Source organism: Phialemonium atrogriseum, assembly GCF_030411735.1.
Source record: "Phialemonium atrogriseum strain 8032-3 unplaced genomic scaffold QBC33scaffold_18, whole genome shotgun sequence".
Classification (NCBI taxonomy): Eukaryota; Fungi; Ascomycota; class Sordariomycetes; order Cephalothecales; family Cephalothecaceae; genus Phialemonium; species Phialemonium atrogriseum.
Window position 1 is genome coordinate 725,082 of NW_026848155.1, and position 10,092 is coordinate 735,173.

General features: G+C 57.8%; 5 protein-coding genes across 5 annotated transcripts; all 5 read left to right on the forward strand.

Moving 5' to 3' along the window:
- Positions 1-165: 165 nt before the first annotated feature.
- On the forward strand, positions 166-1,342 carry QBC33DRAFT_544080 (NADP-dependent oxidoreductase domain-containing protein). The gene is made up of 2 exons (XM_060428421.1): positions 166-659; positions 731-1,342. The coding sequence occupies exons 1-2, from the start codon at positions 175-177 to the stop codon at positions 1,062-1,064; spliced, it is 819 nt and encodes a 272-aa protein (XP_060282032.1). The 5' UTR covers positions 166-174; the 3' UTR covers positions 1,065-1,342.
- Positions 1,343-1,699: 357 nt separating this feature from the next.
- Positions 1,700-2,513, forward strand: QBC33DRAFT_454904 (uncharacterized protein; the record flags this gene model as incomplete). The annotated part of the gene is made up of 2 exons (XM_060424749.1): positions 1,700-1,820; positions 1,900-2,513. The coding sequence occupies 2 exons, from the start codon at positions 1,700-1,702 to the stop codon at positions 2,511-2,513; spliced, it is 735 nt and encodes a 244-aa protein (XP_060282033.1).
- Positions 2,514-4,185: 1,672 nt separating this feature from the next.
- Positions 4,186-6,027, forward strand: QBC33DRAFT_138622 (glycoside hydrolase superfamily). The gene is made up of 2 exons (XM_060422100.1): positions 4,186-4,344; positions 4,439-6,027. Exons 1-2 carry the CDS (start codon positions 4,301-4,303, stop codon positions 5,823-5,825), a joined length of 1,431 nt encoding a protein of 476 aa, XP_060282034.1. The 5' UTR covers positions 4,186-4,300; the 3' UTR covers positions 5,826-6,027.
- Positions 6,028-6,186: 159 nt separating this feature from the next.
- On the forward strand, positions 6,187-7,544 carry QBC33DRAFT_590695 (uncharacterized protein; the record flags this gene model as incomplete). Its single annotated transcript, XM_060431622.1, has 4 exons — positions 6,187-6,213; positions 6,439-6,648; positions 6,692-7,030; positions 7,072-7,544. The coding sequence occupies 4 exons, from the start codon at positions 6,187-6,189 to the stop codon at positions 7,198-7,200; spliced, it is 705 nt and encodes a 234-aa protein (XP_060282035.1). The 3' UTR covers positions 7,201-7,544.
- A 132-nt stretch (positions 7,545-7,676) lies between these two features.
- On the forward strand, positions 7,677-10,092 carry QBC33DRAFT_544090 (AMP-binding domain protein). Its single transcript, XM_060428422.1, has 3 exons — positions 7,677-8,317; positions 8,377-9,310; positions 9,431-10,092. Exons 1-3 carry the CDS (start codon positions 7,823-7,825, stop codon positions 9,736-9,738), a joined length of 1,737 nt encoding a protein of 578 aa, XP_060282036.1. The 5' UTR covers positions 7,677-7,822; the 3' UTR covers positions 9,739-10,092.

The window sequence follows — 10,092 nt, forward strand, 5'->3', positions numbered from 1 at the left end:
TCAGCTCTCATCTGCAAAACGACTACCCGGCGAGAACTAACACGCGCCAAAGAGAACAGAAGAAGAATGGCAGATCCAAAGCAGCAACTAACCCTCCAATCCACAACCCCACTACCCAGCCCCTCCCACCCCTTCTCCTCCTCCTCCTCCTCCTCCCCGTCCCCCGCCGTCGCAATGCCCCTCCTCGGCTTCGGCGTCTACCAGATCCACGGCCCCGCCGTCGGTCCGGCGTGCGAGGCAGCCCTGGCGGCAGGGTACAGGCACGTCGACACAGCGCAGCTGTACTGCAACGAGGCCGAGGTGGGCGCCGCGGTGGTGCGGGTCCTCTCGGGCGGCGTGCCGCGCGCCGACGTCTTCGTCACGACCAAGATCCGGCACTCGGCTAGATCGGGCGAGGCGACGTACCGGAGGGCGAGGGCGAGCGTGGGGAGGGTTGATCAGCGGGGGGTGGATGGGGATGGGGATGGGGAAGGGGATGGGGAAGGGGAAGGGGGCTATGTGGATCTGTTCCTCGTGCACATGCCGTGGGGAGGGCGCAGGGAGAGGCGGCTCATGTGGCTCGCGCTCGAGAAGTTGTTTGAGGAGGGCCGGGCGAGGGCGATCGGGGTGAGTAACTACGAGATCGAACACATCGAAGATATGAGAGGCTATGCCAAGGTCTGGCCGCCAATGGTCAATCAGATCCTTGTGAGTGGAGTGGAGGACTGTGTCCATTCAAAGGTAAACGAACCCTGGCGCTGACCACGACGAATCCCAAACAGCTTCACCCTTGGAAGCAGCAGCGGGAGCTTGTTGCCTACTGCAGGAAGCACGGGATCGTGGTGCAGGCATACAGCCCACTTGCCAGGGCGGGAAAGATGGAAGACCCGACGCTCGTCGCCGTGGCAGAAAAGTATGGAAAGACACCTGCTCAGATCCTGATTCGATACTCCCTCCAAAAGGGGTGGGTGCCACTCCCCAAGAGTGAGAGGCCTGAGAGAATCCGCGAGAATGCCATGGTGTACGACTTTGAGATCTCGGACGAGGCCATGGAAACTCTTGATGCCTTGGACGAACAGGACTAGGAGACAATTATCCAGGTACGTGGCAGGGAGTGTTCAAGACGGGAGGTCCCGACTTCGAGTTTCGAGTCATAGTGCAGGCTGCAATGGAGACCTGCCTACGTGCCTGTCATCAATGAGACATTCTTCGTAAACAACGGCCCCAGGCAACCGTGGTGACCTATACCCCTCGAAGCAATTGGTTACACTGTATGTATATTTGAAAGGCGATGCCCTGTTGATGAGTGTGGATCTGATATACCCATGACGGTCCCACGTCCACTGCGTGGACCTCGATGCTGTGTTACGGATACCTACCTATATTTCATTTTCGGTTTATTCCATTTGTACGTTCAATGGTTACACAAAGGAAAATGTAGGTATCCTTTTGTAGGTATCTACCACTGAACACGGTGTTGCACAGTGCTCGACACACATCGATGCCCCGCGCCGACGCCCCGCCAAGTTGGCAGGTACAGTACGTATATCCAGGCCATAGGCGAAATGCCGTGTTGAAAGTGCCTGATCAGAATCTCATCAACAACCACCACCAATTCCCATACCAGAGAAAGGGCTCATCTTCCTTGCCCTCCACGTCTTGAGAGCTAAACTCTCACACTCCCTCTAGATCTCCCCAGAGCATATTCAGCTACATCAACATGAACTTCGATCGCCCCCTTCGTGGTCACTGCCACTGCGGGCGTAACCGTTACATCATCCAAGCTCCCAAGAATACCAGCGAAGTTGCTCGGGTCCTCTTCAACTCGTGCCCATCTCACAGTAAGCTCCCCCACATAGCCGGACGTCTTCTTCAAGACCTACTCAGAATCTTGGGACCATCTAACCCCCACAATCCCAGGAGTCTCTCAAGCTTCTCCACTCGCCGCCCACATCCGAGTCCCGCTTGATTGGTACCGCAGCACGACATTTGCCTTCTTCCCAGATGAGACAAGCGCCATGATCCGCAAGGTATACACTTCGCCGCGAGAGCAGCACACGATGCGACACTTCTGCGGCTTCTGCGGCACCCCTCTGACCTACTGGTCCGAGGAGCCTCGCTCCGAGGCAGACTACATCCAGTTGACCCTGGGCAGCCTGTGCAGCGAGGACCTCGGCGACCTCGAGGACCTCGGGCTGCTCCCCGAACCGGACTCGGCGCCGCAGACGCCGACTGACTCAGCTATGGCGGCGCCCGAAGAGGGGCAGCTAGCCGTCCACAGCGGCCGCGAGACCGTTGGCAACGTCCCGTGGTTCGAAACGATGGTCGAGGGAAGCAGGCTCGGCAACCTAAGAACCGCCAAGGGAAGCGGCCAGAGCCGGGACGGGACCGTCAGGGTCGAGTGGGAGATTGTCGAGTACACCGGGGACGGTGGCAGCGACACACCACAAAGTGGGAAGAGGAAGCTGGACGAGCGAGACGACGACGGCGGCGAGCCCGGCGCGATGGAGGGAGTGGAGGGGGTTCAGCACTGAGGACACCTGTGCTGGAGCACATGACAGTCTCCACAGTAGCAGTCATGTCCATCCCGCTGCACCGGGCGTGCCTCGCTGGCGTGCCCCTCGCATCCTCCGCAGTGTTTCACGATCTCGATTAGTCTCCATCGGCTCTTTTCCTTTTTCCGGGCGCGTCTTTTTAGGGGGCGTTTCGGCGGAGGGATTTTCTCTCCTTTGTCAAGGGCACGGAAGGGACTCACCACGCGACGTTTCATTGACATTTATTTAGACAGCAAGATCCGCTAGCCACGCATCTCAAGGTTGCTGCACGAGCTATTGAAGTGTATGGTACTGTACATTGAGGGCAATTGGGGGCGTTCAGATGGCATTACGTACAACAGTGGCTGCTATCAAGGTTAATCCTGATGGGCTGACGACGGTCGAATAAGCAGGCATCCGAGAGCCATTGATGACAATCACAAATACATTGAAGGCATTGTTAGGGACTAGACCTTACCACAACTTCTTTGGAGAGTGGCTGTTTCGTTTGGCCCCTCACCCCGACAGTCCGATCGGTTTCTAGGCAACAAGGAATGTTGATGGTCGATTCCGGACGATCTCCGACACTTTCTCTTCTGAGTATCGGGGCTGGCATCCGAAGATCGCTTTTGGGGATCACCGGTAGCGGGAAGAGCTGCCTATTCTGTATTGTATGTACGATACAATCAATAGCATATAGGGCTCCCGCCCCCCCGGTAGACCCGCAGTTGGTTCCGCAGAATTGCAGAACACAGAACGGCACACAAGCCTTGGAAGGTGGGCGGGCTGCCTGCATCTACAAGCTTCACCTCGTAGCCGAGGATTACCCACCGTCCATAGCTGCCCCTCCGAATCCATATCAGACAGGGGGCCACGGGATCGGGAGGCGCTGCGCCTCCGGGCGGCGCGGCGAATAGTAACGCAGCAAGGCCCCAATGGCGAGATGCGGCTTTATTCTCTGGCTGCTCGACTGCCCGAAGTTCCTCAGGTTTTGCCGAAGTTTTAGCGATCGTGCCTCACAAAAGTCCTCCCCGCTCGAGCACCGTCGGCTTCGCGGCCCGCCAGTCACGGTTCCTAGTGGCAACGGAGAGGAGCGGACGACCGCAAAGATTATTGCGATTATTTGATGCCTTTTCGACGTTCCTGGGCTGGCTGGCTGGTATCACAGTCGTTAAATCGCAGGATGTCTTGATTTGATAGGGGAATGAGGGACGGGTGGAACCACACACTGTTTGGTTTCCAAAAGCGAGGTAGGGTTGGCCATGGAAAACATAGGTTTAGGCAGGTAGCAAGAAAAGCAACATTCCATTGACGGGGCGGGTTTCCCCAGTTGCACTGCTCCTCCTCCCCCTCCCCTCCTGTTTACCCCGCGGTGGGGTCAGGGCATGTTGGTTGCTGGGGCTGCTTGCTGGCACGGCTGGCCACCAACATCCTTCTCAGGCTATGCCCAGCCTTTCTCGGTCACGACGGTCCGAACGCGGGAGAATTGGGCAAAAGATCAATCAATCTCAGCGGACCCGAAGATGAAACGGTGCGACCGGTGCCTTCTAGCATAGTATAAAGATGCCGCTGCTCCCCCCATCCTCTCCTCTGGGGGTCGCTTCACTCTCTCGTAACTCACATAAATCTGTCTACCATCCTCGAGCTGTCTCCCCCCCACACACCTCCGTGCTACCTACTTCTTCCTATATACCTTCCGAGTTTGTGAGGTCCGCTGAACCTTTGTTGAGCCCGACCTGATCCTGTCTCGGTGTTTCCCCGGAGGATCACCCAGTACCCATCACGCCATGTCTCTCCCTAAGGACTTCATCTGGGGCTTCGCCACCGCCTCGTAAGTTTGACCCAACACGCTCCGTTCTGCGCTCTACGGTCGTGATCTCGGTCCCAGACAGTTAGCTAACCTTGGCTCTCCCCCCTGCCTCCAGATACCAGATCGAAGGTGGCGCCAAGTCGGACGGCCGTGGCCCATCCATCTGGGACTCCTTCTGTGCTATTCCCGGCAAGATCGCCGACGGCAGCTCCGGCGACGTTGCTTGCGATTCCTACAACAGGACCAAGGAGGACATCGACCTCCTGAAGTCGATCGGCGCCAAGGCCTACCGTTTCTCACTCTCCTGGTCGAGGATCATCCCCCTCGGCGGCCGCAACGACCCCATCAACCAGAAGGGTCTCGACCACTACGTCAAGTTTGTCGACGACCTCCTCGAGGCCGGCATCACCCCCTTCATTACCCTGTACCACTGGGACCTTCCAGATGAGCTGGACAAGCGCTACGGGGGCCTCCTGAACAGGGTTGAGTTCCCGCTCGACTTTGAGAACTACGCCCGCGTCGTTTACAAGGCCATTCCCAAGTGCAAGAACTGGATCACCTTTAACGAGCCGTGGTGCTCGTCTATCCTGGGCTACAGCACCGGGTACTTCGCGCCCGGCCACACCTCGGACCGCTCCAAGTCGGCCGTCGGCGACAGCTCGCGCGAGCCCTGGACTGCCGGCCACAACCTCCTCGTCGCTCACGGGAGGGCTGTCAAGGTCTACCGGGAGGAGTTCAAGCCCACGCAGGGCGGCGAGATCGGCATCACCCTCAACGGCGACGCCACCTACCCGTGGGATCCCGAGGACCCGGCCGACGTCGAGGCGTGCGATCGCAAGATCGAGTTCGCCATCAGCTGGTTCGCCGACCCCATCTACTTCGGCGAGTACCCGGCGTCGATGCGCAAGCAGCTCGGCGACCGGCTGCCGACCTTCACACCAGAGGAGGTGGCCCTCGTCAAGGGCTCCAACGACTTTTACGGCATGAACCACTACACTGCAAACTACATCAAGCACAAGACCGGCACGCCGCCCGACGACGACTTCCTCGGCAACCTGGAGACCCTCTTCTACTCCAAGAGCGGCGAGTGCATCGGCGAGGAGACCGAGTCCTTCTGGCTGCGCCCCAACGCCCAGGGCTTCCGCGACCTGCTCAACTGGCTGAGCAAGCGGTACGGCTACCCCAAGATCTACGTGACGGAGAACGGCACGTCGATCAAGGGCGAGAGCGACCTCCCGCTCGAGAAGATCGTCGAGGACGACTTCCGGGTCAAGTACTTTGACGACTACGTCAAGGCCATGGCCAAGGCCAGCTCCGAGGACGGCGTCAACGTCCAGGGCTACTTTGCTTGGTCCCTGATGGACAACTTCGAGTGGGCCGAGGGCTACCAGACGAGGTTCGGTGTCACCTACGTCGACTACGAGGACCAGCAGAAGAGGCACCCGAAGAAGAGCGCAAAGAGCCTGAAGCCGCTCTTCGACAGCGTCATCAAGACTGAATAGAGGACGGACGGATGGGGCTGGTCTAGATTGGATAGCCTAGATGAGAGTTTTTATTGAGGTGAAATAGAGCGCTCATCATTCCTTGCACGTAAATAATATGCTCTCCCTAAGGGACCCTATGTGTTTACTGTGAATGAGATGCCAGAGCAGAAGGGATGGCGCAAGAAATCGCCCATCCTTTTTGGGCATATCCTTTCGCAACCCCCTAGGTAGTGCTAGACTTATACTCTGTGAACCCGTATCCAGTAGCTTGTTGACCTCGACGGCGGAGAGAATAACGGACCACCACCGAAAAAGGGGGCCAATCCCTCTGTTTCTACTCTATCCGCCTTGCAGGGGTTGTGCAGTTTTATATTCCCTCATGCGGGTTGCCTTGGAAGCGCAGGCGGTACAGCTCCTTAACAAATTGTGCAAATTTCATCAGTATTTTAACAGTGCCTTGGTCCGCAACCAACACAATGACCTGAAAGGCTGAAAATGACCTCGCCATGTCAGAAGCATACATCCCGCCCCCCTCGCCCATCGACAACACACCCACGCAGCACGAGGGCACCGAACACTTGGCCATCAATAATACGCTCTTCCGCCGTTCTTGACTCTCCTCGCGCTCAAGACCACCGCGCGCTTCTACAGATACAATGGCCCTTGCATCCCCATATCCAAGCACCTCATCGTCAAGGCGAGCCCGTTTGTCCACCTCACCGAAGCCACCACTCTGAGGTTCATCGCCGAAAATACCTCCGTGCCAGTGCCCCACGTGCACTGTGCTTTTGTCCACAGGAACCGGGCTTACATCGTCATGGAGCGCATCCAGGAGGGACACGTTCGCAAAGGCCTGGAGGACACTGACGGACGCGGATCGCGAGAGTATTTTTGCGCAGCTTCAGCGCATGCTGCAGGAAATGAGAAAACTTGCGCCTCCAGGCACGCGGGTCGAGAGCTGCGTCGGCAGCTCCTTGCGCGATTCCCGCATTTCCCGGTCTAGACCCCGGTTTGGCCCGTTCAAATCGATCCAGGACTTCCACCTCTGGCTCCGTGAGGATCTCCGGCCGGAGGAGCATCCAACCCGCAAAGGTGACCAGGACTGGAAGGAAATCAAAGAGATGGTGGCCATGCAGGACAGGCGGTGGCCGCCTCCTGTGTTTACGCATGGAGACTTGAACCCCTTCAACATCTTGGTCCGCGGCGACCAGGTCCTAGGTATCGTTGACTGGGAGTTACGGGGTGGTACCCCTCATACTGGGAGTACACTTCTGTGTGGCACGGGAACCGGGTTCGGCAAGGGTGGCAGGACGTGATTCCCAAGTTCCTCGATCCGTGGGCCGAGGAGTTGAGGATGGAGATCATCCGCCAGAAGTGGTGGGGAGATTTCTAAGCAGTGGTTGCATACCGCACTTTGACGCCAGCTGGGGATGGAGCCTGCCTATGCGGCCGCAGAGCGGCAATATATTGTGGTTCGTAGATACGTCGACAGACGACGAGAGTTGAAAGGGGAGCATCCGCAAACGAAACTCGCGACTTCGTTCATCCGCCTAACCACCGCTATATATGAGTTTGGTTGCTAAAGCCAATACATACGTCGTTACCGGTTTGCAAGATAGCTACACGTAGGTAATTTTCTCCGGGATAATGCAGAGGAAAGGACCGAGGAAGGCATCTCACTGCTTTCGGGCAATTTCTTCGAGAGTGCAAAGCATCACAAAGTGTTCATAATTCAATGTCATGTTTTAGTTGGGGTGTACCCCAGTCTCGGCTATCTACGGCGCTAACGCCTACCCCGTGATGCCTGTGAGATCAGCGCTCCAAACTTGTGGAGTCGCAGGGCGACGACTATACGTAGGTAAACTGTACCTGTGAACCGTCATCTAGGGCGAACGGAAGTGGGCGGAGCGTATCCGAGGCTTTCGGTAGAACGCCCTTATAATAATAGATTTCGCACCCGTAGGCTCCTTCCTTATTCCAATCTATTTCTTCCTAGACATTGCTTGTTCCTCGTCATGTCAAACCCTCCATCACGGCTCCGAAACATACTCGGGCACCTCGGACTGTCAGGGTCGGGACCCAAGGATGGGGCAGATGGCCTCCGCAGCCACATCCACCAGCTCTCGCCCACCTTTTTCCTCGAGAGAGCCGCAGCCATTGAGCCCGAAGCCGAGGCTATCTACCACGTGACAGCCAACGGCAAGGTGCTGCGGCGGTCCTACCTTGAGTTCGCCGACCGGGCCCGCGGCCTGGCCTACTACCTTGTCAAGAACGGCTTCAAGCGGGTCGGCGTGCTGGCCCCCAACACGCCCGCGTTCCTGGAGTCCATCTACGGGGTTGTCGCGTCGGGCGCCGTCATCGTGCCTGTCAACTACAGGCTGAAGCCTGAGGACATCGCCTACATCTTCGACTTCGCCGAGGTCGACGCCGTCATTGCTGATTTCGAGTACGAGCACCTGCTGGAGCTGTACCGGAGGGACCACCCCAACACGCGGGTGATCAATGATACGGTTGGGCCAAAGTGACCCTGTACGACTTGTGTCTCCAATTTACTTACCAGAATGAGCAGGATACCGATGTTACTCGGGGGGAGCTGAGCGGACCCTTTGATGAGGTCATCTTGGAAGGCTTGACGTATGACCGGGAGCAGGGAGGCAATGGCTGGGCTGGCCTCCACTCACAGGCCACTAATGAGGACGACATGATTGCCATCCCCTTCACCTCCGGGACTACTTCCCGTCCAAAGGGCGTGGTCTACACCCACAGAGGGGCGTATCTCGCAGCCCTAGCAAACGTGGTGGAATCAGGCATGAACTACCACACCGGGCGATGCAAATATCTCTGGACACTGCCCATGTTCCACGCCATGGGCTGGACCTTCCCGTGGTCCATCTGCGCCGTCCGAGGCACAAACGTGTGCCTGCGCAAGATCGATTACCCGCTGATCTGGCGGCTGCTCAAGGAGGAAGGGATCACGCACTTCAACGCGGCGCCGACGGTCAACACGCTCCTCTGCGCGGCCAAGGAGGCAGAGCGCCTGCCGCGGCCGGTGCGCGTGACGGTTGCGGCGAGCCCGCCGACGGCGCACCTGTTCGAGCAGATGAGCGGCCTGAACCTGCACCCGGTGCACGTCTACGGCCTGACCGAGACCTACGGCCCCATCACAAAGGGCTACCACATGCCCGCGTGGGAGGCCCTCCCGGCCCCGGAGAAATACGCCCGCATGGCACGCCAGGGCCACGGCTTCCTGACCAGCCTGCCCGCGCGCGTCGTCAAGGCCGAGCTGGCCGAGCAGGGCGTGCTCGTCGACGTCGCCAGGGACGGTAAGGAGGTCGGCGAGATCGTCTTCGCGGGGAACATCTGCTGCAAGGGGTACTACAAGGACCCCGAGGCGACGAGGAAGCTCTTCGCCGGCGGGTGGCTGCATTCGGGAGACCTGGCGGTGATGCATCCCGATGGGAGCTTGCAGATCCAGGATCGGGCAAAGGATATCATCATTTCTGGTGAGTTGGAGAATGAAACTTGCTATCTGCAAGCCTCCCAATATTCCTCCCGATATTTGTTGTCGCGTATTGTTTTGTTTGTTTTGTTTTGTTCTGGCTTGTGCTAATGGGGCGAGTTAGGCGGAGAGAATATCTCCTCGGTCGCGCTGGAGAGCATGCTGGTCGAACATCCTGATGTTCTCGAAGCCGGGGTGGTGGCGGTCCCCGACTCACATTGGGGCGAGAGACCGAAGGCATATCTGACGGTGAAGGAGGGGAAGGTCCTGGACCCGGGTGCTGTGATCGACTGGGCAAAAAACCAGAGTTCGATTAGCAAGTTCATGATCCCACGGGAGGTCGAAATCGTGAAGGAGCTGCCGAAGACCAGCACAGGGAAGATCAAGAAGACCGTCTTGAGAGCGTGGGCAAAGCAAGGCCACAGCGAGTAGGTGGTTTGTGCACCACTGGAGATGTAGGTAGGATAAGCAGCCGCGTTGCGGGTGGAACTGGATTCAAAACATCTTGATACCAGGCGATGGTCTGCAACTCTGCATTTGCTCGTCGCCACGACATCCACGATATGGATGAAATGGATAATCAGTCGATTACGCGATAGGGCAGGTACGAAGTTACTACGCAGTTGTACTACCTTCAAAAAGCCATCTTCTTCGCGTCCCGGGCAAGCCCAAGAGTGCAATGAAAAATAGCGTCGCGTCGCCTGGAGGCAGTGTAATACCAGGGACACAGTGGAAGACGACCATGGGCAAGCCCAGAGGGAAGTCCTCCCAGTGACAAAAATAGGT

Excerpts from the sequence above, each read along its gene's own strand:
- QBC33DRAFT_544080 (XM_060428421.1), top strand. The coding sequence starts at position 175 with ATGCCCCTCCTCGGCTTCGGCGTCTACCAGATCCACGGCCCCGCCGTC. Across the intron at positions 660-730 it reads ATGAGAGGCTATGCCAAGGT|CCTGGCGCTGACCACGACGA; the intron begins CTGGCCGCCAAT and ends AGGTAAACGAAC.
- QBC33DRAFT_138622 (XM_060422100.1), top strand. The coding sequence starts at position 4,301 with ATGTCTCTCCCTAAGGACTTCATCTGGGGCTTCGCCACCGCCTC. Across the intron at positions 4,345-4,438 it reads TGGGGCTTCGCCACCGCCTC|ATACCAGATCGAAGGTGGCG; the intron begins GTAAGTTTGACC and ends CCCTGCCTCCAG.
- QBC33DRAFT_544090 (XM_060428422.1), top strand. The coding sequence starts at position 7,823 with ATGTCAAACCCTCCATCACGGCTCCGAAACATACTCGGGCACCTCGGA. Across the intron at positions 8,318-8,376 it reads CGCGGGTGATCAATGATACG|GATACCGATGTTACTCGGGG; the intron begins GTTGGGCCAAAG and ends CAGAATGAGCAG. Across the intron at positions 9,311-9,430 it reads AAAGGATATCATCATTTCTG|GCGGAGAGAATATCTCCTCG; the intron begins GTGAGTTGGAGA and ends GGGGCGAGTTAG.